Source organism: Pan paniscus, chromosome 2, assembly GCF_029289425.2.
Source record: "Pan paniscus chromosome 2, NHGRI_mPanPan1-v2.0_pri, whole genome shotgun sequence".
Taxonomy (NCBI): domain Eukaryota; kingdom Metazoa; phylum Chordata; class Mammalia; order Primates; family Hominidae; genus Pan; species Pan paniscus.
The window spans coordinates 147,711,907-147,739,462 of record NC_085926.1 but is presented as its reverse complement, the minus strand read 5'-3'; the positions used below and the strand labels follow the sequence as shown (position 1 = coordinate 147,739,462).

Here is a 27,556-nt window from a genome sequence, read left to right as displayed (position 1 = left end):
CACTGTTGTCTGTGAATTGAATTCAACTGCCAAAAACAAAAAACAAAAAACAAAAAAAAAACACAAAACAAAACAACCAACCAACCAACCAAAAAATCAAAGGCATCTGGCATTACAAATAGCATAACTAAAACTTAATTTTTCAAAAGCAGCATCCCAAGCCCTGTGCAAATGGAACTAGAATCAACCTAGTTGACTGGAACTAGATGTCTAATTTATTTATATCTGTATTACTGCAAACTCAGATTTCAGGGATGCTCTTATTGCATTAAAAGGAAGTGCTCTTATTTTCTACCTCTTAACTCACTTCCTTTGAATGATTGTCACACATCCAGTTCCTCTGTCTCAATTTTTAGTTCCCTGTTTTACCAGTTATATGCCTTCACAAGCCACTCCCCTCCAGCCATCTTTGCATTCGTGTCAGCCTTCTATCCTTATGGACAGCATAGAGACCAGATTTAAGCAGCTCCCATCTTACAGTTCCTTCACTACAGGACATCAACATACATTCCACAAGTACCTGTGTAAAGCACAGGGAACGCTGCTGGCAAAAAGGATTGACCATTCTTCCATACCTAACATTTTTTTTTTTGTCTCTACATTAGAAAATACAGCTCAGGTAGTTTCGTATCTTCTCAAGGGGCTGAATGAAGTATAATCAGAATGATAATTATAATGAAGATTAAAACCATATATAAAACATTTACTATGTGTCAGATACTATTCTAAGCAGTTTATCTTATTTAATCACCACCACAACACTCCAGTTTACATAAAGAAATAAAGAAACTGTGGCACTTATAGCAGCTGAGTAATTTGATCAAGGTTATATATCTGCTTAAGTTCCCAGAGCACAACACTGAAAATCATTTAACCCATCAGGGAGCTCGACCACAGAATAGCAATCCATCTTGGGTATAAATGAAAGAAAGAAGGCAAAAAGTATTAAAAACAACAGAGAGGGAAAAAGAGAGACACAAAATGGAAGAAATCAAAGGAGAGAAAGGAGACAAGGAGAAGTTTATTCCCTGATCAGTCCATAAATCCTCTAACTCATTTCAAAAGTCATGCCAAGAATATTCTAAGGATTTTAGGGACCAATTTAGAAGGGAGATTTGGATAGCAATGGACTCAGTCTTTAAAGCCTCTATTTCCATTCCACCTCAAAAAGACCAAGACTATTCCCCAAAACAAACCTAATCAACCAGTTCCCTACTACAGAGGACAACAGGGGGTGAGAAATCTCGTATGGATTACTAGCATCCTCTGCCTTCAAAAGCTATGGTATGGAAACCAGCCTGGCTCTCTCAAGTGCTACAGTGATCTCAGAATCTTCCAGAATTGCTGCAATGTGCAGAAGCACAGCTGGGGACCACATCAAGCTTTGGTCAGCAACAATTCTTGCCCTTTTATTTCTCACCTGATATCATTAAGCAAATCAGTTGCACCCAGAAAGTAAAACCAAATCCTTAGCACAGACCTAGAGTATAGGCATGTATGTTCTTTTTCTACCTTCACAGAAAAAGAGAAATAGAAAATATATATCCTCAACTTACAATGGGGCTACATCTGGATAAATTCATCATAAACTGAAAATATCTAAGTCAAAAATGTTTCATAAGTCAAATTCTACTTATGATATTTTCAACTTATGATGGGGTTGTTGGAACATAATCTCATCATAAGTTGAGGTGCGTACTGAATGCATATCACTTTCATACCATCATAAAGTCGAAAGCTCACTAGTCAAGCCTTATCTTAAGCTGGAGACCATCTGTATACTCCCCAGTGTGGAGGAAAGTAAGATAGTAGCTAAGAGAGGCTATGCTAAGGTTTTGAGCAGCACTCTTCTTCTCTAAAAACTCTTCTATCCACCATCAAAGATAGGACCACTGTGCTTCTCTTCTGATTCATTAATGCTAATCTTGGGTTGAAATTTTCTATGAACATCTTATAGAATTTCTTAAATATTATTATCAATAGAGATACTACTGAGATCTTACAGTCATTAAGAGATGTACTAGGTACCAAGAAAAACAGTAAAATTCTATGTAAGTACACAGCAGGTAGGTATGTGTGCAAAGCACCCACATGTGCACACATACCCTCATGAGCAACATTATTTATCAGGTACTGATTGTTCATGAGATCTTACATTAGATATGAAGCAATAAAAAATGAATAAAGGGCTGGGCGTGGTGGCTCACACCTGTAATCCCAATACTTTGGGAGGCCAAGGCGGGAAGATCACCTTAGGTTCAGGAGTTCAAGACCAGCCTGGCCAACATGGTGAAACCCTGTCTCTATTAAAAATACAAAAAAATTAGTCGGGCATGGTGGCACACGCCTGTAATTCCAGCTACTCAGGAGGGTGAGGCAGGAGAACTGCTTGAACCCGGGAGGTGGAGGTTTCAGTGAGCCAGGACCGCAACAATGTACTCCAGCCTGGGCAACGAGAATGAAACTCCGTCTCAAAAAATAAATAAACAAATGAATAAGGTACCCCAATGTCAAGTAACTGTGTATATGTGTTGGGGTATGTTTTTAGATAAAAATGTCTTATAACAATGTCTTATAAATATCATTCCGGGCTTTTTTTAAGCTTTTCTTTAAGGGATGTTTCTAGACATGAATAAATTTTACTGTACTTACTGCTAAAATGTCTGCTTCTACAGGCAGTAGGTTTAAGAATGCAAAGAGCTGGACAGTCAAGATGGTGTAGACTTGTGTGGCTGACAGCATGAGCATCCCTATGGAGAGCAGCATCTCGTTGTAAAATCACCTGGAAGACAAGGATATGAGTAACTGAGAGCTGGTGCTTTGTCCCAGGGAATAGATCATTTGATATATTAATTCCCAATGTCCAAAAATATCCCTTTTAATTATAAACATGTATTAACATTAAAAGTAAAGCTTTTATTTCAAAAGCATAAGAACTTACACAGATTTGGACATTTAGGTAAACACCCATGTTTAGTCGATACCTATATAACTCATGATGACAAAGTTCTGTTTTAATCACAAAACAAACATCCTCCCATAGTGCTGAGTTTATAGTACAGCTTGTCTTACTAACCCAAATTTCAGAGAAACTAGATTTCAACCAAAATAATGGTTAAAAACATACACACAAGCATCTTTGCTTTAAAATTGAAAATTTTCTACAACTTAAAAAATTTTTACTTCTCGTTCAATATAAATTCACATGTAAATTTACTTTTCATTTGCTATTGTATATTGTACCAACATCAGAGAATGCCAAAAAATTAACAGCCACTTATAATAAAGGAATACTTTTTGTCCATTACCTCCTAACAATCTACGCTTTTTTCCCCTCTCTACATCTGAATGGCAACAGCATAACTACCTCTCCCAACTTCATCCTGTTCACTATGAGTCCCTTTCTCTCTTTTAGCAAAAAGATACCGTGAAAAGACTAAATGTCAACCCATAAATATAAAAATTCTCATTGGTAAGCCTCAATCAATTGTATTATATACTCTTAAACAAGTGAGAACGAACATTACAAAAACAAGGGCTTTTATAATGAATTATTTCATTAAATATCCCAAACTCATGTAATATCCGTTTTGATGATGATTAGTTTGGATAAGTGCTCTAGATATAGAAGCTGCCATACAGACTCAAACTCTGAATCTCTGACTCACACACTGGAAGTAAAATGCCTGTGAATAATTTTTAAGGTACCATTTACAAAGCCACTAATATCAGAGATGAAATAAAAATGAAAACATGCTAAAGTATAGATTTGTTCCTTAACGACAAAAAGTAAATTAGTGGTTGCCTAGGGATTGGCAGGGCGTGGGGAGAAAGCTTGAGGGAGGGGAAAGGTGGGAATGAGAAATGACTGCTAATGAGTAAGGGTTTTGGAGGGGAGATGGTGAAAATGTTCTAAAATTAGACTCTGGTGATGGTTGCACAACTCTATAAATATACTAAAAATCACGGCATTGTACACTTTAATTGGTTGAATTTTATAATGTGAGAATTGTATCTCAATAAAGCTTTTTTTAAATGTCTAGATTTGTTGACATTCGTTTCTTAAGTAAAATACATTTCATAACATACCATGGTACAGAAAAGAGTTAACACAGCAGGCCTGAGATTGCTATCCCTAGAAAGGTCTGCTTGCAAGGTTGGCCCCTCGCTGGCATCTGGAAATTTAGATTTCAGGACAGTTCCCACTATTTCCTAGTAAGAACAGCTCAGTGTGCCTACACTTTACAAACAATGTGGTTTGTGCTGAATACCTGTTTTCCTTCTAGGATCTAGAATTTTGGTACATGCTAGACAGAGAGTGTCCATATTAACAACCCCTAATATAAACCCTGGGCACTGAGTCTCTAATAAGCTTCCCTGGTAAACATTTTACATGTGTTGTCACAACTTGCTTGAGGAATTAGACGCATCCCATGTAACTCCACTGGGAAAGGACCCTTAGACGCTTACACTGATTTACTCTGGACTTTACCCCATGTGCCTTTTCTTCTCACTCATTTTGTTTTGTATCCTTTTGCTGTAATAAATCACAGCCATAAGTACAACCATGTGCTGAGTCTTGTAAATGCTCCTAGTGAATCACTGAATGTGGACAATTTCTGGTTAGAAATCATACCATAAAAGCATACAAATATTTACAAAATAAGGTACAGTTGTTATTAAATTTTAGTAGGAAGAAGAAGTATGTACCTAATTGACCAGTGACCTCTTTGGGAAACTGAATCTGAATAAAAACTATGACTTTCCATCTAAATTTCCAGCTAACTTTGGGGGAGGGAAAGGGAGACAGAGTTTGGAGGGAAAATAAAAGATTGGAATAATAACCAAAACAACTAATACTGATCTCTTACTAAGTGCCAGGCATTGCTGTAAGCATGTTATTGAGTTAACTCACTTAATCCTAACCTCCCTGTAAGGTAGGTATCATTTCACAAATGGGGAAGACTTAAGAACTGTTAAGCAACTTGCCCAAGATAAAACAACAAATAATAGCAGAGCCAGGATTCAAACCTAACAGTCAGTTTCCGAAGTCCACATTCTAAACCCCTACTGAAAACAGCATCAATATCCATCCAAGGTTGATGTTCGAAGAGTAAAGTACAGCTTCTTGCCTACACATGTATTCAAGGGCTTCAAAAGCCAATGCTCATGGAGCAACAGTCACCAGTTTTCTTTTACTTTGTATATGACAGTGTATGTGTGTATATTGTGTGTATTCAATGACATGTGGCATGTTTTGAGGGTTTTTTGCATTTATTGCCTTTTAAAAATAATTTTCAGGAGTTTTGCTTTATAGCCTCTATTTACGAAACTAATTCTTGCTCATTGTGGAAAATGTGGGGAAAATGAAAATTATAAATAATCCTCAAATTAAGGAACAACTAGTGTTCATACTTTGATGTATAACTTCCTAGTCTTTCAGCAATGTATAGAGTTGTCCTTTGGTATCCATGGGGGATCAGTTCCAGGACTCCCTGCGGATACCAGAATCTGAGGATGCTTAAGTTCCTTATGTAAAATCATGTAGTATTTGTATATAATCTACACATGTCCACCCAAATACTTTAAAACATCTCTAGATTGCTTATATCTAATGCAATGTAAATGCTATGTAAATAGTGGTTATGCTGTATTGTTTCAAGAATAATGACAAGAAAAATAGTCTGTACATGTTCAGTATAGACACTTTTTTCCCCAAATATTTTCACTCTGCAGTCGATTGAATCCATGGATGTAGAACCCATGGATACGGAGGGCGAACTGCACATTCAAATACATTTTTAGCAAAATTGGGGGCACACTGTGCATACTGTTTTACTAATTGTATTTTTTTCACTTAAGGTATTATGAATATTTTCCTAACTCTCCTCAAAAACCACTGCAGATAGCTGTCCATGAAATACTGTGGAGCGTCCCTCCCTTTCAAGCATTATTTTTTCTTAATCTATTTCACACATTGGGTTTCCATACGTAATTTGTTTATACAAAATAAAAACTACTGGTCAAAAATATGATGTATAAATGGCCATAAGGCATTCCTTATGAATATTCTTTAATGGGCTGAACAGAAATTCTTACTGTTGGAATTTTTCTTTTTAGAAAAACACTGCAATAAATATTCCTTTAATTACACCTATAGGTAAACCCTTAATATTTTTTAGATTAAAGTGATAGAAGTGGCTGGCATTATAATAATTGCAGTAAAAAATATGGAATTTATACATATAGGTTTATATCCCAGCACTGTCTCATACTAATAGTGTAATCTGGAGGTAAATATTTAAACTACAAAAATTGCTTTATCTCTAAAAGAAGGACCATAGGACCTATAAGACAACTCTGTAGAATAAATACAATTATGCACAGCAGGGCTTAACATAGCAATGGAATATAGAAAGAAAGGACTTTGGACAGGGATGCCAACAGATGAAACAGGAAACACAGAAGGAAGACCACAGTGAGAAAGTAAGTACAATTTGAGAATTTCTGAACTTAGTATTTGTGGAACAGTCTGGTGGACATGTACACAGGCAACAATAAATAAAGATCTCGAGCTCCACACAAGGCAAAAAGAGACTTAGGAATCATCAGCAGATAGGAATAATTGAAGTGCTCTTAATGTAAAAGTGAAAATCAAAAAGAAAAGAGGACTAAAAAACTCTGAGGGATATCTAAGTTTCAAAGACAGGTGGAAAAAGAGAAAAGAGAGAGAGACTGATTTCACAAAAGTCAAGAGAGAAAAGAACTTTAAAATGAATGTGGGGGGAAGTAAGGCATTGGTCAACAGAAGTAAATGTTGGAGAAGGCGCAAGAGGGTCTAAAATTTTCACATTTAAGAATCTGCCCAGGCCGAGCGTAGCAGCTCACACCTGTAATCCTAACACTTTGGGAGGCCGAGGCAGGTGGATCACCTGAGGTCTGGAGTTCCAGACTAGCCTGGCCAACATGGGGAAACCCCGTCTCTACTAAAAATACAAAAATTAGCCAGGCACGGTAATTTTTGTAGCTGAGTAGCTGCAATCCCAGCTACTCAGGAGGCTGAGGCACAAGAATCACTTGAACCCGGGAGGCAGAGGTTGCAGTGAGCCGAGGTCATACCACTGCACTCCAGCCTGAGCAACAGAGCAAGACTCTGTCTCAAAAAATAAAAATAAAAAAAAGAATCTGCTCAACCTAAACAATTTTACTTCCTCATACTCTACCACTCACCCTTGCTCTGATCAATCAGCTCACTGTTTCCAGCAATCACCTTGCTGGCGTTATATCTTCATTCACATGTTACCCAGGAACTAAAATACACTCTCTTCTATCTTCAAAAGAGAACTTGGGAGAAAACTACAAATCTTATTAAATTGTATGCAAAATTTTGTGTATGTTCAACTACACAAAGTTTCTGCGAAAAAGATCCACACTTATTAACATGTTCTCAAATAAGCACATAGGTTTTTTGTTGTTGCTGCTGGGTTTTGTTTTGTTTTGTTTTCACTTAAATCTGCCCTTTTCCAGGAAGCCTCCTGAGGAAAAAGGTTAGCAAGCTTAAATTCTCTGATATCTTCTTCTAGCACTTAATCAACTGGATTAAAATAAATGCAGGCTGTCAGCTGTATTACTAGGCAATATTATTTATGGTAAGAATGACTCCTGATTGGTGAAAAGTATTTAAACTGAAAAGACTGTAAGTTAACTAAAAAAGCTTATTACAAAAACATAAACAAAAAAAGTCTCTGATTCCCTGCAGTGTCTGTTTCTTGAAAGAAAGCATGATGCTTGAGGGAAGCTGGAGCTACTCACGGACTATTAAAAGAAGTGGTTCCTTTCATACGTCACACTTTTGTATGCTGAGGTGATACACATCCATATATTTATCTCACTGGTTACAATCCAGTGTACTCTTTGGTAGGTATGAAAGGTTTATCTGAATGAACATAAGGCTTCTCAATGAAGATGCATTTTATGTTGATATGTTGTGCTCCCAGTCTCTATCCTCCTACCTCCTACCAAGCTAGTGAACCTGGTACCAGGTAATAGCCCATCAGTTATTGAGAGTGTGGATGCCAATCAGAACCCCTGACCACGCAGGTGGACAGTGAGTGTGGTATCTTTCTTCCCCATTACAATTCTTACTGGCCTCTCATGCTTGAACTTATTCAACTGTTGGAGTCTCTGCATGGACCACAATAAAGTACTGTTTGTCGAGACTCTTATCCCCCAGCAAATAGAATACATCCATCTTGAGGATATTTTAGAACCATTCTGGGAAGCAGAGAACACAGAAAAAAATCTAGTAAAATCTTGCTGATAACAAACATCTACCCTTCATCCTTTTCCTCCTCCTTGTGCCCCTCCTCCTCCCACTCATATTACCAAAGACAGAATATAACTCTGTATTCATTTTGAGTATGCCTATAATAAAAAAAGTCACACTTCTTCAAAGGAAGAAAGTTCAAAGTAGAGAATATATAAGAAACTCTTGAGAACTACCAAAAAGGCTTCTAGAGATGTGTACACTACCACGATCCTTGATCACATCTAATTTGGCCTACCATTTGACATAATTCTACTAGTTATTAACAGACATTTTAACTGAAATCAGCTTCGTGACTCTAAAGATTTTTCCAACTGTCAAATTCTAATTTTACTTTCTGTTCAGTCTGTATTATAACACTTAAGATGTATTCTTGCAAAACTGTTTTAAACCAGTTCTAACAAGCCTTTAGCTCTCACTTCAAGTTTACAAGAATTTTCTGGAATGAAAAAAAATAAATAAAATACCACAAGATGGGTGTCTTGCTTGAGGGTAATGCCCCAATTTCTACAAAATTCAACACAATAAACAGAGACAGTACAAGAGGATAGAATGAGGAAATGGCATGAAATTGTTACACATCAAAAGAGATGAGAAACAGTAAAGACAAATGCAACATACAGTTCCATTAAACCAACAATAAAAATACATTTTCGAAATAATGGAGACAACGGAAATATGGCCCAGATATTAGATATCCTTTAAAAAAATCCTTAGCTATGATGATAGTATTATGGCTGGTATGGGTTTGGCTGCGTCCCCAACCAAATCACATCTTGAATTCCCAGGTGTTGTGGGAGAAACCTCGTGGGAGGTTAATTGAATCATGGGGGCAGGTCTTTCCCACGCTATTCTCATGAGAGTGAGTAAGTCTCACAAGACCTGATAGGTTTATAAATAGGAGTTTCCCTGAACAAGCTCTTCTCTTCTCTGCCAACAAGTGAGATGTGCCTTTCACCCTCCACCATGATTGTGAGGCTTCCCCAGCCACATGGAACTATAAGTCCATTAAACCTCTTTCTTTTGTAAATTGCCCAGTTTAAGGTATGTCTTTAACAACAACATGAAAATGGACTAATTCAGTAAATTGGTATCAGTAGAGTGGGGCGCTGCTGAAAAGATACCTGAAAATGTGGAAGCAACTTTGGAACTGGATAACAGGCAGAGGTTGGAACAGTTTGGAGGGCTCAGAAGAAGACAGGAAAATGTGGGAAAATGTGGAGCTTCCTAAAGACTTGTTGAATGTTTTGACCAAAATGCTGATAGTCATATGGACAATGAAGTTCAGGCTGAAGTGGTCTCAGAAGGAGATGAGGAACTTATTGGGAACTGGTGAAAAGGTGATTCTTGATATGCTTTAGCAAACAGACTAGTGGCATTTTGTCCCTGCCCTAGAGATTTGTGGAACTTTTAACTTGAGAGAGATGATTTAGGGTATCTGGCGGAAGAAATTTCTAAGCAGTAAACTGTTCAAGAGGTGATTTGAGTACTCTTAAAAGCATTCAGTTTTATTCATTCACAAAAATACGGTTTGGAATTGGAACTTATGTTTAAGGGAAGCAGAGCATAAAAGTTCAGAAAACTTGCAGCCTGATGATGCAATAGAAAAGAAAAACCCATTTTCTGAGGAGAAATTCAAGCCAGCTGTAGAAATTTGCTTAAGTAACGAGGAGCCAAATGTTAATTGCCAAGAAAATAGGGAAAATGTCTCCAGGGCATGTCAGAGGTCGTCATGGCAGCCTCTCCCATCACAGGCCCAGAGGCCTAGGAGGAAAAAATGGTTGCTGGGCTGGGCCCAAGGCCTTGCTGCTTTGTGAAGTCTTGGGACTTGGTGCCCTGCATCCCAGCCGTGGCTAAACAGGACCGAGGTACAGTTCGGGCCCTGGCTTCAGAGGATGCAAGCCCCAAGCCTTGGCAGTTTCCACGTGGTATTGAGCCTGCAGGTGCACAAAAGTCAAGAATTGAGGCTTGGGAACCTCTGCCTAGATTACAGAATCTGTATGGAAATGCCTGGATCCCCAGGCAAAAGTTTGCTGCAGGGGCAGAGCCCTCATGGAGAACCTTTGCTAGGGCAGTGTGGAAGAGAAATATGGGGTTGGAGCCCCCACACAGAGTCCCTACTGAGGCACCACCTGGTGGAGCTGTGAGAAGAGGACCACTGTCCACCAGATGCCAGAATAGTAGATCCACCAACAACTTGCACCGTGCACCTGGAAAAGCCGTAGACACTCAACGCCAGCCCATGAAAGCAGCCAAGAGGAAGGCTGTACACTGTAAAGCCACTGGAGAGGAGCTGCCCAAGACCATAGGAACCTACCTCTTGCATCAGCGTGACCTGGATGTGAGACAAGGAGTCAAAGGAGATCATTTTGGAGCTTTAAGATTTGACTGCCCCGCTGGATTCTGGACTTGCATGGGGCCTGTAGCCCTTTTGATTTGGCCAATTTCTCCCACTTGGAACAGCTGTATTTACACAATGCCTGTACCCCCATTGTATCTAGAAAGTGACTGATTGGCTTTTGATTTTACAGGCACATAGGCAGAAGGAACTTGCCTTGTCTCAGATGAGACATTGGAATGTGGACTTTTGAGTTAATGCTGAAATGAATTAAGACTTTGGGGGACTTTTGGAAGGCATGATTGGTTTTGAAATATGAGGACATGAGATTTGGGAGGGGCCAGGGCAGAATGACATGGTTTGGCTGTGTCCTCACCCAAATCTCATCTTGAATTCCCACGTGTTGTGGGAGGGACCCGGCAGGAGGTAATTCAATCATGGAGGCAGGTCTTCCCCATGTTATTCTCATGATAATGAATAAGTCTCATGAGATCTGATGGATTTATAAAGGAGAGTTGCCCTGCACAAGCTCTCTTCTCTTGTCTGCCGCCATGTGAGACGTGCCTTTCACCCTCTGCCATGATTGTGAGGCCTCCCCAGTGACGTGGAACTGTAAGTCCATTAAACCTCTTTCTTTTGAAAATTGCCCAGTCTCAGGTGTCTTTATCAGCAGTGTGAAAAAGGACTAATACAATAGCTGTATGAAAAAGTCCTTATTTGGGGAGCTATCTATTATAGTAAAATACTTAGGAAAGAAATGTCATGATATCTGTCATTTAAAGCACTTCAGGAAAAAACACACTATAAATCTAGGTGAAGATTACATTGAGATTCATTATACTATTTCTCTGCTTTTCTATATGTTTGAGAATTTATATAATAAAAAGTTTACTAAATGCATGAAAAATTATTTTAACTCTTCAGTGATCTTTTCAGAAGGCCTTCAGCCTCTTTTCTTAATGTGGCATATAGACATAAAATTTACCATATAAAAAATTTTAAAGTATACAGTTCAGTAACATTAACTATATTCACATTGTTGTGCAAATATTACCACAATCCATCCCTAGAATTTTCTCATCTTCCCAAACTGAAACCTGGTACACATTAATTACCCATGCCCCATCCCCTGGCCATTGGCAAGCACAATTTTATTTTCTGTTTCTATGAATTCAACTACTCTAAGTACCTAATATAAGTGGAATCATACAATATCTGTCCTTTTGTGACTAGCTTATTTCACTTAGCATGATATCTTGAAGTGTTGTACCACATGTGAAAATTTCCTTCCTTAGCAGGCTGAGTAATATTCCATTATATGTACATACCCCATGTTACTGATCCATTCATCTCTCAACTGACACTTGGGTTGCTTAGATCTTTTAGCTATTGTGAAAAAAATAACTGAGTTCCTGCTTTAAATTATTTGTGGCATATACCCAGAAGTATTGCTGTATCATATGGTAATTCTACGTTTGATTTTTTTTTTTAAAGAACTGCCATACCATTTTCCAAAGTGGTTGCACCATTTTACTTTCCCACAAATAATGCACAGTTACTATTTCTTCACATCCTTGCCAACATTTGCTATTTTATGTTGTTTTCCTTCAAGACCAGAATGAGATACCACTTTAAATCTATTTTATGATAGACATATATATACTATATATATATATAATACACATATAGCCATACTAAAATACATGTAAAGTGGTATCTCATTGTGGTCTTGACTTGCACTTCCCCAATGATTAGTGATGTTGAGCATCTTTTCATGTACTTTTTGGCCATTTGTATGTCTTCTTTGGAAAAATGTCTATTCAGCTCCTATGTTCATTTTTTAATTGGGTTGCTTGGTTTTTTGCCACTGAGTTAACAATCCCATCAAAAAGTGGGCTAAGGACATGAATAGGCAATTCTCAAAAGAAGATACACAAATAGCCAACAAACAAAATTAAAAATGCTCAACATCACTAGTGATCAGAGAAATGCAAATCAAAACCACTATGCAATAACACCTTACTCCTGCAAGAATGGCCATTATCAAAAAAATTTTAAAAAATGGAGGTTGGCATAGATGTGGTGAAAGGGAACACTTCTACACTGCTGGCAGGAATGTAAACTAGTACAACCACTATGGAAAACAATGTGGAGATTCCTTAAAGAACCAAAAGTAGAACTACCATTTGATCCAGCAATCCCAGTACTGGGGATCCAGCAATCCCACTACTGGGGATCCAGCAATCCCAACCCAGGAGAAAAGTCATTAAAAAAAGATATTTGCACACACGTTTATAACAACACAATTCACAATTGCAAAAATATGGAACCAGCCCAAATGCCCATCAATCAACTACTGGATAAAGAAATTGTGGTACACACACACACACACACACACACACACAATGGAATACTACGCAGCCATAAAAATGAATTAATTAATGGCATCTGCAGCAACCTAGATAGAACTGGAAACTATTATTTCAAGTGAAGTAACTCAGGAATGGAAAACCAAACATCGTATGTTCTCACTCGTTAGTGGGAGCTAAGCTACGAGAATGCAACGGCATAAGAATGATACAATGGACTTTAGGGACTCGGGGGAAAGGGTAGGAGAGGGGTGAAGGTGTATACTGCTCAGGTGATGGATGCACCAAAATCTCACAAATCACCACTAAAGAACTTACTCATGTAACCAAATACCACCTGTTCCCCAAAAACCTATGGAAATAAAAAAAAAATTTTTAAATTCTCTATATATTCTAGACAGCAATTCCTTATAAAATATATGATTGAAAAGTATTTTCTCTCATTTTTTTCACCCTGTTGGTACTGTCCTTCAATGCACAAAAAGTTTTAATTTTCATGAAGTCAAACATCTACTTTTTTCTTTTCTTGCCTGTGCTTTTGGTGTCCTGCCCAAGAAATTATTGACAACTCCAATGTTGTGAAGCTTTCTTTATGTTTTCCTCTAAGAGTTTTACATAGTAGCTCTTATGTTTAGATCTCTGATCCATTTTGAGTTAACTGTTGCATATGGTATAAGGTAAAGGTCAAATTCATTCTTTTGCATACAGATATTCAGTTTTCCCAACACCATTTGTAGAAGAGACTGTGTACAATGCCTTTCTCCATCAAATGATCTTGACACCTTAGTCCATTTGTGTTGCTATAAAGGAATATCTGAAGCTGGGTAATTTATAAAGAAAAGAGGTTTATTTGGCCCACAGTTCTGTAAGCTGTACAAGAAGGATGGCGCCAACATCTATATCTGGTGAGGACCTCAAGCTGCTTCCATTCATGGCAGAAGGCAAAAGGGAGCCCATCACACAGCAAGAGCAGCAAGTGAGAGAGAGGGAAGAAAGTGCCAAGCTCTTTTCAATCACCAGTTCTCAAAAGAAGTAAGAGTGAAATTTCAGTCATTCCCATGAGAACGGCATCAAGCCATTCATGAGGGATCTACCCCCATAATCCAAATAGCTCCCATCAGACCCTACCTCCAATACTGGGGATCAAATATCAATATGAGACTTGGTGGGGCCAGACAAACCATTTCCAAACCATAGGAGGACTTCTGTCAAAAGTTATTTGAGCATGTATGTGAGGCTTTATTCCTGAGCTCTTTATTCTATTCCATTGCTCTATATGTCTATCTTTACACCAGTACCACACTATTTTAATTACTGTAATTTTGTAGTTAAGTTTTGAAATCAGGAAGTATATGACCTACAACTTTGTTTTGGCTATTTGGGGTCCCTTGAGATTCCATATATGGTTTAGGATAGATTTTCCTATTTTTGCAAGAAGGTTATTGCAATTTTGATAATATTACATTGAATCCATAGATTTCTTTGGGTAGTACTGACATCTTAACAGTATTAAGTCTATCAATCCATAAACATGGAATGTCTATTCATTTATTTATGTCCTCTTTATTTCAGCAAAGTCTTACAATTTTCAGTGTACAATTCTTCCAACTCCTTGGTTTAATTTATTACTATTTTATTTTTGTTGATATTGTAAATGGAATTGTTTTCTTAATTTCCTTTTTGGATAGTTCGCTGTTACTTTATAGGAATGCAACTGATTTTTGTGTGTGATTTTGTATCCTGCAACTTTGCTGAATTCATTTATTATTAATAGTTCTATCAGATATTTTTTCTTTTGTAGAATCTTAGATTGTCTACATGTAAGGTCATATCATCTGCTTACAATGGTAATTTTACTTATTCCTTTCTAATTTCGATGCCTTTCATTTGTCTTTCTTGCCTAATTGCTCTGGCTAGGACTTCTGGTGCCAAGATAAATAGAAATGGCAAAGGCAGGAATCCTTGTCTTGTTCCTGATCTTAGAGGAAAAGCTTTCAGTCTTTTACGACCAATTATATTAGTTGTCGGTTTTTTACACATGGCCTTTATTCTGAGGTAGTCTCCTTCTATTTTCAGTTTGTTGGGTGTTTTATCATGAAAGAGTGTTAAATTCTGTGAAATGCTTTTTCTGCATCTATTGAAGTGATTATGTGTTTTTATTCTCTTAATGTGGTACATTACATTGATTATAACACTTTTCACATGTAGAACCATCCTTGCATTCCAAGAATAAGTCCAACTTGGTCATGTGTATAATGCTTTTAACATGCTGCTGAATTCAGTTTGCTAGCATTTTGTTGAGGATTTTTACATCAGCAGTCATAAGAGATAATGGCCTGCCTGGCCAAAATGGTGAAACCCTGCCTCTACTAAAAATACAAAAATTAGCTGGGTGTGGTGACAGGCACCTGTAATCCCAGCTACTCGGGAGGCTGAGGCAGGAGAATCTCTTAAACCTGGGAGGCAGAGGTTGCAGTAAGCCAAGATCACACCATTGCACTCCAGCCTAGGCAACAGAGCGAGGCTCCATCTCAAAAAACAAAAACAAAAAGAGAGAGAGAGAGAAAGATAAGTTATGTAGTTTTCTTTTCTTTCTTTTTTTAGTATCCTAATCTGACTTTGGTACCAGGGTAATTTTGGCCCCTTAGAATGAGTTAGGAGGTGTTCCCTCTTTATCAGTTTTTTGGGAAGAGTTTGAGAAAAATTGATGTTGATTCTTCCTTAAATATTTGGTAGAATTCACCAATGAAGCCATCTGATCCCAGGCTTTTCTTTCTTGGAATGTTTTTGATTATTGCTTCAATCTCCCATAGGTCTGTGCAAGCTTTCTATTTTTTCATGATTCAGTGTTGGGAGGTTGTGTCTTTCCAGGTATTCATCCATTTCATCTAGGTTATCCAATTTCTTGGCATAAAATTGTTTATAGTACTTTTACAAATCCTTTTTATTTCTATAAAATTGGTAGTTATGTCCCCTCTTTCATTTCTGATTTTAGTTGAGTCTCCTCTCTTGTTTTCTTTAATCACTATAATGAAAGATTTGTTAATTTCATAGATTTTTTTTTAAAACCAATTGTTGGTTTGGCTGAGTTTTCTCTTGGCCTCTTTTTTGAGAAAATGAGCAAACTGGCTGGTACACATGATTATCTGTATGGTTTTAGAGGATAAATGACAGTTACTTGTCTAATGCTGGTCACTGAAAAATTTGAAAATTTCCCAAGCATCACAGTAAATCCTAACTTCACATTTAAATCTGTGACAATGAATTTTTAAGACCAGTATTACTTTCAGGAAATTCACTTCCAAATAAATTTTAATTCTGAAGATGAGTCAACAGTGTGATACCAACTGCTTCACTGCCAAATAACACTCATGAAACAGCCAACCATCTCCATAAGAAATCCACCAAGTAAGCTCAGATTCCACTGGTTCTGAAGCTACATTCTTGACCTTCACTGGCATCTCAAGAACTGGACCAAAATATTCCACTACTAAAAGAATTGTTATCTTTTCCTAATTTGCAAACAGAATAGGCAGAGTAATTTCAATTTGTTTTTTTCAAGAAATGTACCTTATACTACAATAAGCATCAGAAGAATATATACTGTACCAAGCACTAACAGAAAAAAATCAGTGAACAATTAATTATTTTAGTGGAAAATTTATAATAGCCAGTCACACATCATTTAATAGGTTATTTTTCCTACAAATGTGATTATGGTCACATATGTTTATAACATATATATGGCACTATAAAATTTCCTCCAAAATAGTGTTCTCAGCTCACACACCACCTAAATATATCAATAACTTCCTAGTGTTCCTTAAAAAGCATCAAGATTTCCAGGAATTCTGGCAACTAGAATTTCTAACACATACTGTATTAGTCCATTTTCATACTGCTATGAAGAAATACCTGCCCCTGGACCCTCCCAAATCTCATGTCCTCATATTTCAAAACCAATCATGCCTTCCCAACAGTCCCCCAAAGTCTTAACTCATTTCAGCATTAACTCAAAAGTCCACAGTCCAAAGTCTCATCTGAAACAAGGTAAGTCCATTCCGCCTATGAGCCTGTAAAATCAAAAGCAAGTTAATTATTTCCTAGATACAATGAGGGGACAGGCATTGGTTAAATACACCCATTCCAAATGGGAGAAACTGGCAGAAACAAGGGGGGTACAGGGTCCATGCAGACTGAAATTTTACAGCAGAGCAATCAAATCTTAAAGCTCCAAAATGATCTCCTTTGACTCCATGTCTCATATCCAGCTCATGCTGAGGAAGAGGTGGGCTCTCGCAGACTTGGGCAGATCTGCTCCTGTAGCTTTGCAGGGTACAGCTCCCTTCCTGGTTGCTTTCATGGGCTGGCATTGAGTGTGTAAAGCTTTTCCAGGCATGTGGTGCAAGCCGTTGGTGGATCTACCATTCTGGAGTCTGGAGAACAGTGGCCTGCTTCTCACAGCTCCACTAGGCAGTCCCCAGTAGGGACTCTGTGTGGGGGCTCCAACACTGTGTTTCCCTTCCACACTGCCCTAGCAAAGGTTCTCCCTGAGGGCTTCACCCCCACAGCAAACTTCTGTCTGGACATCCAGGCATTTCCATACATTCTCTGAATTCTAAATGAAGATTCCCAAACCTCAGTTCTGGACTTCTGTGCACCTTGCAGCTCAACACCATGTGAAAGCTGTCAATGCTTGGGGTTTGCACCCTCTGAAGCCGGGACCCAAACTGTACCTTGGTCCCTTTTAGCCACAGCTAGGACGCAGGACACCAAGTCCCAAGACTTCACAAAACAGCAAGGCCCTGGGCCCAGCCCAGCAAACCATTTTTTCCTCGTAGGCCTCTGGGCCTGTGATGGGAGGGGCTGCCATGACGACCTCTGACATGCCCTGGAGACATTTTCCCTATTTTCTTGGCAATTAACATTTGGCTCCTCGTTACTTAAGCAAATTTCTACAGCTGGCTTGAATTTCTCCTCAGAAAATGGGTTTTTCTTTTCTATTGCATCATCAGGCTGCAAGTTTTCTGAACTTTTATGCTCTGCTTCCCTTAAACATAAGTTCCAATTCCAAACCGTATTTTTGTGAATGAATAAAACTGAATGCTTTTAAGAGTACTCAAATCACCTCTTGAACAGTTTACTGCTTAGAAATTTCTTCCGCCAGATACCCTAAATCATCTCTCTCAAGTTAAAAGTTCCACAAATCTCTAGGGCAGGGACAAAATGCCACTAGTCTGTTTGCTAAAGCATATCAAGAATCACCTTTTCACCAGTTCCCAATAAGTTCCTCATCTCCTTCTGAGACCACTTCAGCCTGAACTTCATTGTCCATATGACTATCAGCATTTTGGTCAAAACATTCAACAAGTCTTTAGGAAGCTCCACATTTTCCCACATTTTCCTGTCTTCTTCTGAGCCCTCCAAACTGTTCCAACCTCTGCCTGTTATCCAGTTCCAAAGTCACTTCCCTTTTAAACGTAAGTTTTCTGGTATCTTAATAGCAGTACCCACTCCACTGGTACCAATTTACTATGTTAGTCCATTTTCATACTGCTATGATGAAATACTCAAGACTGGGTAATTTATAAAGAAAAAGAGGTCTAATGGACTGACAGCTCTACATGGCTGGAGAGGCCTCAGAATCATGGCAGAAGGCAAAGGAGAAGCAAGGGCATGTCTTACATGGCAGCAAGCAAGAGAGCATGTGCAGGAGAACTTCCCTTTTATAAAACCATCAGTTCACATGAGACTTACTCACTATCACGAGAACAGCACAGAAAAAACCACCCCCATGATTCAATTACCTCCCACCAGGTCCCTCCCACAACACACGGGGTTTATAGGAGCTACAATTTGAAATGTGATTTGGGTGGGAACACAGCCAAACCATATCACATACTATATTTAAATCCCCATAGTTTTTTAATGCTTTTAAAAACACTGGATCAGAAGTTGTCATAAGCAAAAGTGTTACATCAGAAACCAAAACAAAACAAAAACAACAATAATAGGGCTTCTCTTTTTAAGCAAAAATAAGATGTCCAATATTTTTTGCAAGAAAGCAGAAGTTTGCCCAGCAAATTCCTCTAACATAAAGCCTTCCAAAGTAAAAGCAAGCATAATCTAAGATTTTTAACTACCACAATCAACCAAAGCAAAATTTTTTCACCTATGCAATAAATGTTTTACAATTTTATTTTTCAACAAATGAAACAAAATGATCAATTTTTTACTTTTAATAGATTAAGAAAAAACAGGTTTTTCCAGCCAGGCGCAGTGGCTCACACCTGTAATCCCAACACTTTGGGAGGCCGAGGCAGGAGGATCGCCCGAGGTCAGGAGTTCGAGACAAGCCTGGCCAACATGATAAAACTCTGTCTCTACTAAAAATACAAAAATTAGCTGAGCCTGGTGGCTCACGTCTGTAATCCCAGCTACTTGGGAGGCTGAGGCAGGAGAATCGCTTGAACCTGGGAGGAAGAGGTTGCAGTGAGCCAAGATAGCCACTGCACACCAGCCTGGGTGACAAAACAAGACTCCATCTCAAAAAGAAATAGGTTTTTCCAAAATATCAAATTCTTTCCAATCTCAGGGCCTTCATACCAATTGTTCTCAATCCCAAAGTTATAGTTTCTCACTCAGTATATATGAGATGTGATCCGGTCATCTATACTATTCACAGTATTAACATGTACTCCAGGTGATTCTTATAAATGGAAAATACATTTTTAGTTCAGTATATCACAAATCTCTTAGCGCCTGTGACAAAAATAAATGTTCCCAGGCCCCTCCCCTTGAGATGCAGACAGAAAACCTATAATTTGACTTTTAAAAAAGTTCCCTATTGAATCCATATAATTAAGTCAAATTTGGAAAGCACTGTTTTGAACCAAAGATTGGCAAGTGGCATACCAAGTCATTATTCATAAACTTCTTGCAAGTCAATAGGCAGTGGGTAGAGGTTCAAACTAGAGAAGAAAAAAAAAGAGAGAGAGAGAGTGATAGGAGTGCTAAGAAAAACAGACTTCATAATTCTTTCAAATACCACTGTTGTCACCAGTACCATAGGCTGCCAACCCTAGCAATAAGCCACACAGCAAACAAGAAAAAGACAATTGACAATGAAATTGCTTTCATGAATAGCAGAATATTAAACACTAGGGAAAGATGGTAGGAAATTCTAGTTTTCTTGATTATCAAAATATCAAATATCATGCACAGTGTACTTGAAGGTATTAATGTCATCTATCTCCCAAACCAGAATGTTTTATTTTCATGATTCCTCACATAAATGTCACCATCACTGTAGCCAACATTGATAGAAAACTTAATTTTGTGCTAGGCACTGTGTTAAGCATCTGACATGAATGTTTTTCCTTCTAATCATCAAAACAACATTGTAAAATAAAACAAAAACAACACAGGAAAATAGTAACTTGCACTGTCATTCCATTTTCCCTATTTTAGGGGATTCAATTTCTATGTTTAAGTGCTAGAGTCTAACTGACTGACTAAACGAACCAGTTCCCTCATCCTAATTCCTCCTTTAATTTTTGCAATTTCTGAACAAAAAGCTGAGAAGTCCAATGACTCACACTTAGTTCAGGTGTTAAACATGAAACTTAACATGGCTTACCACGTTAATGGTGGAGCACCAGATCAAGTTACACCATTCCCATTGATTATAACAACCGTTTCTTTAAAAAAAAAAAAAAACAAAATAGAGAGATAGGGTCTTGCCTTGCTGCCCAGGCTGGTCTTGAACTCTTGGCCTCAAGCGATCCTCCCACCTTGGCCTCCCAAAATGCTAGGATAACAGGCATGAGCCACCACACTCAGCCTATAACAACTGTTTATTTAAAACATCACCCACAGCCCTGTTCTTGGTCTTTTCTGGACACCACACTCTCCCTTGACAAGTGTTTGCAGCCTGCCTATGCACCTATCATGCCTCACTCTTCTTATAATCATCTTTCCTTTTTTTATTATAATATGACTTTCTATCACACTATAATACTTGTTATGTTTATTGTTTAGTGTTCAGCTTTGCCACAAAAATATATGCTCCTCAAAGACAGGAATCTTTATTTTATGGATGTATCACAAGTACCTAAAGAGTGCCTATAATGTATTAGGTGTTTAATATTAATATTTATAGACTGAATGCCTACATAGCCTCTCTTGATATCTTCTGCAGAGCCTCTATGCTCAAAAAAAAATTTAAGACCGTAACATTAAAAATGTTAAAAGTTTATATATAGTTTATATATACAGTCATCCTCGGTATCTGTGAGAGACTGGTGCCAGGACTGCCCGCTCATACTAAAATCTATGGATGGTCAAGTTCCTTACCACAGATGGTATACTATTTGCATATAACCTACGCACCTCCTTCTATATACTTTAAATCATCTCTAGATTAGTTGTAATACTGAATACAGTGTAAATGCTATGTAAATAGTTGTTATACCATATTGTTTAACATGTTCAGTACAGATGCGACCATCCATTTTTTTTCCTGAATATTTTGAATACTGGTTGAATCCACAGATACAGAGCCATGGATACAGAGGGCCAACTGTACGTTAATATTTAAAAATATATAAATATGGCTAGGCATGGTGGCTAATGCCTGTAATCCCAGCACTCTGGGAAGCTAAGGTAAGTGGACTGCTTGAGCCCAGGAGTTCAAGACCACCCTGGCCAAGATGGCAAAACTCTGTCTCTACAAAAAATACAAAAATTAGCTAGGCATAGTGGCATGCACAAGTAGTCCCAGCTACTCAGGAGGCTGAGGCATGAGGATCGTTTGAGGCCAGGAAGCAGAAGTTGCAGTGAGACAAGATCGTACCTCTGCACTCCAGCCTGGGTGACAGAGCAAGACCCTATCTCAAAACGAAACATAAATACTATGAAATAATAAATTAATTTGCTGAATCATGTAAGCTCTGGATGGTGGGACTCTGTTGTTTTTATTCTTCTTTATATTTATCTGCATGTTTCATAATAAAAAACTAAAACTCCCTAGACTATTTCATTTTGCATAATATATACAGGAGACTAGAAGAAAATACACGAAAATATTAAGAGAAATCTGTTCTACTTGCTCAAGTTTTCTAAGTGTGCATTACTTTTACACAGCAAAATATTTCTTAAATGAGCAAGCAACAAGTCTTTTAATTCACAAGTTTATTCATAATTTGGAGGAGATGAAATGATTTGAAGTAAAATATATAATCAAAAAAGAGAAAGGGCAGATCTTGAGCAGAGTTAACAAATCTGAGCAGTCATTTTCTGTCTGTAAGCCTTTAATTATACTCAAAAGACTCTATCCTACACTATAGTCCTTACAGTTATTATTGCCATAAAGGTCAAATGTAGCAGCCACTTGGGCTCTGAGGCATCTGCATTCATTAGCAACACATTATAATCAACCACAGGTGATAGCTTAATTAATTGTGATGCCATGGATTACCAGCCTTCCATTTCCCTCTGACAAGGAGCTCAGCACTGTGCTCAGGCCCAAAGGCATAACCACCCAAATGCCAAAATCTCAGAATTTCAGATCTATCTGCTGGAGCCACTCCAGACACCAATTGTGTACCAGTAGAGATTCAAACAGGAGAAACTATTCAGTAAGTTAAACAAAAGGTATTCAATATAAATGATTATTAAGCTATGATAGGACAGTAAATATAAAGATACAAAGGGGTAGGGAGGGGCAGGAGAGAGGGATTCCAAAAGGGGATCAGGAAACTTCTAAGAGTGATGAATATGTTCATTAACTTCATTATATAGGTGGTTTCATGATTATATAAATATATCAGAACTTATCAAAGTATACACTTTTATGTATTTATTGTATGTGAATTATAAGTCAGTAAAGCTGTTTTTAATTTTTTAGAGAAAAGGAATTATTAAACTATAAGAGAGTAACACTGAGGGAGACATTACAAAGGGACAAACTTGGAAGAGAGCCTGAAGCTGAAATTCAGTTTTCACTGGAGTAGGTGTGGTTGCAGCACACCAGGTAACAGAGAATCTCACTGGGTTGACCAGACCAGAGCTGGTCCAAGGTTGCCCGGCAAACAATAAACAGCCCACTGGGGTGCTGATGGGTAGGTAAGCAGAGGCAGTCAGGGCACAGCTGCAGGCACCAGGCCTGGAATGTACAACATCTGTGTCAAGAGGGTTGCTGGAGGCAGGGCATGGTGGCTCATACCTGTAATCCCAACACTCCGGGAGGCCGAGGTAGGCGGATCACCTGAGGTCAGGAGTTTGAGACCAGCCTGGACAACATGGTGAAACCCTGTCTCTACTAAAAATACAAAAATTAGCCAGGCGTGGTGGTGCCTGTAATCCCGGCTACTTAGGAGGCTGAATCACTTGAGCCCGGGAGGCAGAGGTTACAGTGAGCAGAGAATGTGCCACTGCACTCCAGCCTGGGCAACAGAGCAAGACTAAGCCTTAAAAAAAAAAAAAAAAAAAAAAAAAGGGTTGCTGGAGCCTGGGCAACATAGCTAGACTCTGTCTCTACAAAAAATACAAAAATTAGCCAGGTGTGGTGGCATGCACCTATAGTCCCAGCTACTGAGAAGGCTAAGGCAGAAGGATTGCTTGAGCCCAGGATTTGAGGCTGCAGTGAGCTATGATCGCCAGTGCACTCCAGCCTGAGCAACACGGAAAGACTTTGTATCTTAAAAAAAAAAAAAAATCAGGAAAAATAACAGGTACTAGGCTTAATACGTGGGTGATGAAATAATCTAGTCAGCAAACTCCCATGACACAAGTTTACCTATATAACAAACCCGCACATGTACTCCTGAACTTAAAATAAGTTAAATTAAAAAAAAAAAAAAAAGAGGATGACCTCTGACCTAGTTCTTTTGGAGCTTTTGATACAGACATACTTACAAATGGACATTAACTAGACATACTCATATAATCCTGTATGTGTCTGTTTATCAATCTACCTAACTATATTTGTGTGTATATCTTTAAAAAAAAAAAAAGCCCCAAAGGAAAACTAGGACAGAGGTCATTTCCTTTCACAAAAAAAAACATATTTTTTCTAGTCTAGGATATTATTCATCTATGTTTTTAAATGAAAATGTTTTACATTATACAACAATTTGATTGTTATACTTATCAGCTTCTAGAGGCTGCCAACATCCTTGGCTTGTAGCCTCTTCTTCCATCTTCAAAGCCAGCAATGGCAGATTAATTCCTTCTTATAGCACATTATTCCAAACTCCTCTTCTGCCTCCCTCTTCCATTTTTAAGGACACTTGTGATTACACTGGGCCCACACAGGTAATCTTCCCAACCCGAGGTCCTTAATCACATCTGCAAAGTTCCTTTTCTCATACAAGGTAACATATTCACAGATTCCAAGTATTATGATATGGACATCTTTGGGCAGTCATTATTCTGCCTACTACGGTAATTATCACATTTCTTGGCAACATTCTAATTTATTCATTTACTTATTTATATCAGTGTGGAATCACAGATTACTGTTTTATTCAATGGGTTATAATCTGCTATTGTATTATCATTTTGATGTCCAATTGTTTGGCCAGTGGAGGCTTATTCAAGCTAGCTTTTGTGTCTTTTTGATATGTTCCCAACATTCTTGAGCACCTCCTTGTTTTCTGGCACAAGATTTTCCAGTCCTGTCTTGTACTTTTCCTGCCCCAGCCCTGAAATCAGCCATTTCTTTGAAGAGAATATTGTTGTTTATAGGAATATACAGCATCAGAGAAACAACTTTCTCTCAAATAACAAAAAACATAAAGGTCTTTGTACTGTTTTTACAACTTTAACTCCGTAGCTACTTCAAAATTTTAACATGTTATTTTATTTTAATAATATAATGTCTTCCAAAGTTCAAAGTAATCACTTGTATCATATTGTATTATGATTTGTATGCTTTTTTACTTGAAATTATAACAAAGATTTTCCCTTGTTGTTCAAACTCTTCATAACCACTATGTTAACAGCTACTTTGTACTGCTTTATATGGCTGACACATGACTTTGTCTATTTTCTTGCTGTACAACATTGAATTGAACTCTTACTATTATAAATAATTTTCCAATGAATATAAATCTTTCCATACTTCTGATTATCTTCTTGGGATAGATTCCTTGACATGGAATCACTACACCAAAGAAACATTTTAAGACTTCATACATATTGCCCAATTGCTTTCCAGAAAAGAACATTCCTATTTATATTTCCAAATAAATGTGCATTTCATTGTATCGATTCTCCTTTTTTGGTCTTTTGTTGGTGTTAGGTGAAATTATAAATGACAAAAATAGCTAATATTTATCAAATGCTTACTACATATCTGGCTAAGTCCTTAATATACATTATTTATTTTAATCCTCACAACTCTATAGTAGGTTCCACTGTCTTTCCATAAATATAGGAATAAAAACTTAGATCAACAGCATAAAGTGCTTAAAACAGTGCCTAACACACAGCAAGCACTTTATAAATATTTCCTCTTATTTTTAAGTGTTTTAAGTGTTCAGTTACTTGCCCAGTAATACTTACCTCTTAAATAATGAAGCTAGGATTCAATTAAAAGTCTGTGTCATGAAATATTGCCCTTCCCAAATCATCCAAGTATTGCATAAATTTGCATTTCTTTAATTACTTATGAGGTTGAAATTGTTCACATTTCTATTCATAATGAAATTTTAAGGCTATTTGAAAACTTCAAGAAAAAACAGAAAAACTAATGTATATTAATGGTAATTTACATATTCAAATTAGCTTCTGTTCTAATTTTATCTTTATTATTCATGGATCTCTGTACCAGACTCTGCGATAAATATGGTTTATCCCTGAGGCTTTCTGTGTAACATCAAAATTAAGTTGCAAAATAATTGTAACTTTGAAAATGAATTACGTATTGACACTTCTCTCCAAACCTAAAGAAAATGAAATGATCTACCTTCTTTAATAATGACCAAATATATGTAATGTGATACCAGAAATGGAATAGCCCAAGTATAGTAAGATAATAGTTCAACACCATGCTAAAAACATATTTCATAGTTTTCACATTCAGGGAAATCAGACATCTTACAGATCAAGTTCTTTAGTGTTCCACTTTCCACTTTCTTATTTACCCACGTGATTCAGCTTGCACATGGAAAAAAGAAAGTAAATGACTGTTAAAGGCAATAAATGTTACACACAAAATCCATTGTGTTTCTACATACCAGCAATGAACTACCCAAAAATTAAATTAAGAAAAACTTCCATGTATAATAGTATCCAAATGAATACAATACCCAGGAATAAATATAACAAAGGAGGTGAGAGACTTGTACACCGAAAACTATAAAACACAAAAACAATGCTGAAGGATATCAAAAACACATGCAGGTACTCAAAGACTTAACATTATTAAGATGGCAATACTACCCAAAGCAATCTACAGATTCAATATATTACCTATCAAAATTTCTATGGCCTTTTATGCAGAAATGGAAAAGCTGATTCTCAAATTCATATGGAATTGCAAGGGGCCCTAAACAGGCCAAACAATTTCTAAAAAGAAGAACAAAGCTGGAGAACTCACATTTCCCAATTTCAAAACCTTACCACAAAGCTACAGTAATCAAAACAACATGGCACTGGCATAGTGATAGATATATAGACCAAAGGAGTAGAATTGAGCATCCAAAAATAAACTGATACATCTATAGCCAATTGATTTTAAAGATGCCAAAGACCATTCAATGGAAGAACAGTGTCTTCAACAAGTGGTGCTGGGACAACTATTCACATGCAAGACAATGAAGTTGGAATTTATACCATATACAACAATTAACACAAAATGAATCAGTGACCTAAATATAAGGAGTAAAATTATAAAACTCTTGGAAGAAAACATAGGGTAAATCTTCATGGCCTGGGATTTGGAAATGGATTCTTGATATGACACCAAAAGCATGGGTCAAATAAATAAAATGGACTTCATCAAAATTCAAAATATTTACTATCAAAGGACATTATCAAAAAATTGAAAAAAAAATCCACAGAATGGAAGAAAACATTTGCACATTATATATTTGATAATGAACAGTCTAGTATCTGGAGTATATAAAAACACAACTCAATACAAAAACACAAACAATGTAGTTTTTTAAAAGGGCAAAGAACGTAAATAGACATTTCTCTAAAGCAGATACACACATGGCCAACAAGCACATGAAAAGATGCTTAAAATCATTAGTTATCTGGGAAACGCAAATCAAAACCACAGTGAGATACCACTTCATACCCATAAGGATGGCAATTATAATTTCTTAAAAACAGAAAATAAGTGTAGGCAAGGATGTAGGGAAATTGGAACCCTCACACATTGCCAGTGGGAATGTAAAATGGTTTAGCTACTGTGGAAAGCAGTTTGGCAGGTCCTCAAAAAGCTAAACAAAATTACCATAAGACCCAGCATTCCATTCTTGGTATATACCCGAAAAAGTGAAAACAGGTTCT

General features: G+C 37.4%; 1 protein-coding gene across 6 annotated transcripts in view; it reads right to left on the bottom strand.

Annotated features, from left to right (window-relative positions):
- Positions 1-27,556, bottom strand: part of RNF13 (ring finger protein 13) — a 154,860-nt gene that overhangs the window by 115,451 nt on the left and 11,853 nt on the right. For all 6 annotated transcript variants that reach the window (XM_055110600.2, XM_014344403.4, XM_055110599.1 and 3 more), the window contains exon 2: positions 2,653-2,782. In XM_055110600.2, the coding sequence (XP_054966575.1) occupies positions 2,653-2,766 (114 nt within the window). In that variant the 5' untranslated portion in view covers positions 2,767-2,782. The remainder of the gene's footprint in view (positions 1-2,652; positions 2,783-27,556) is intronic.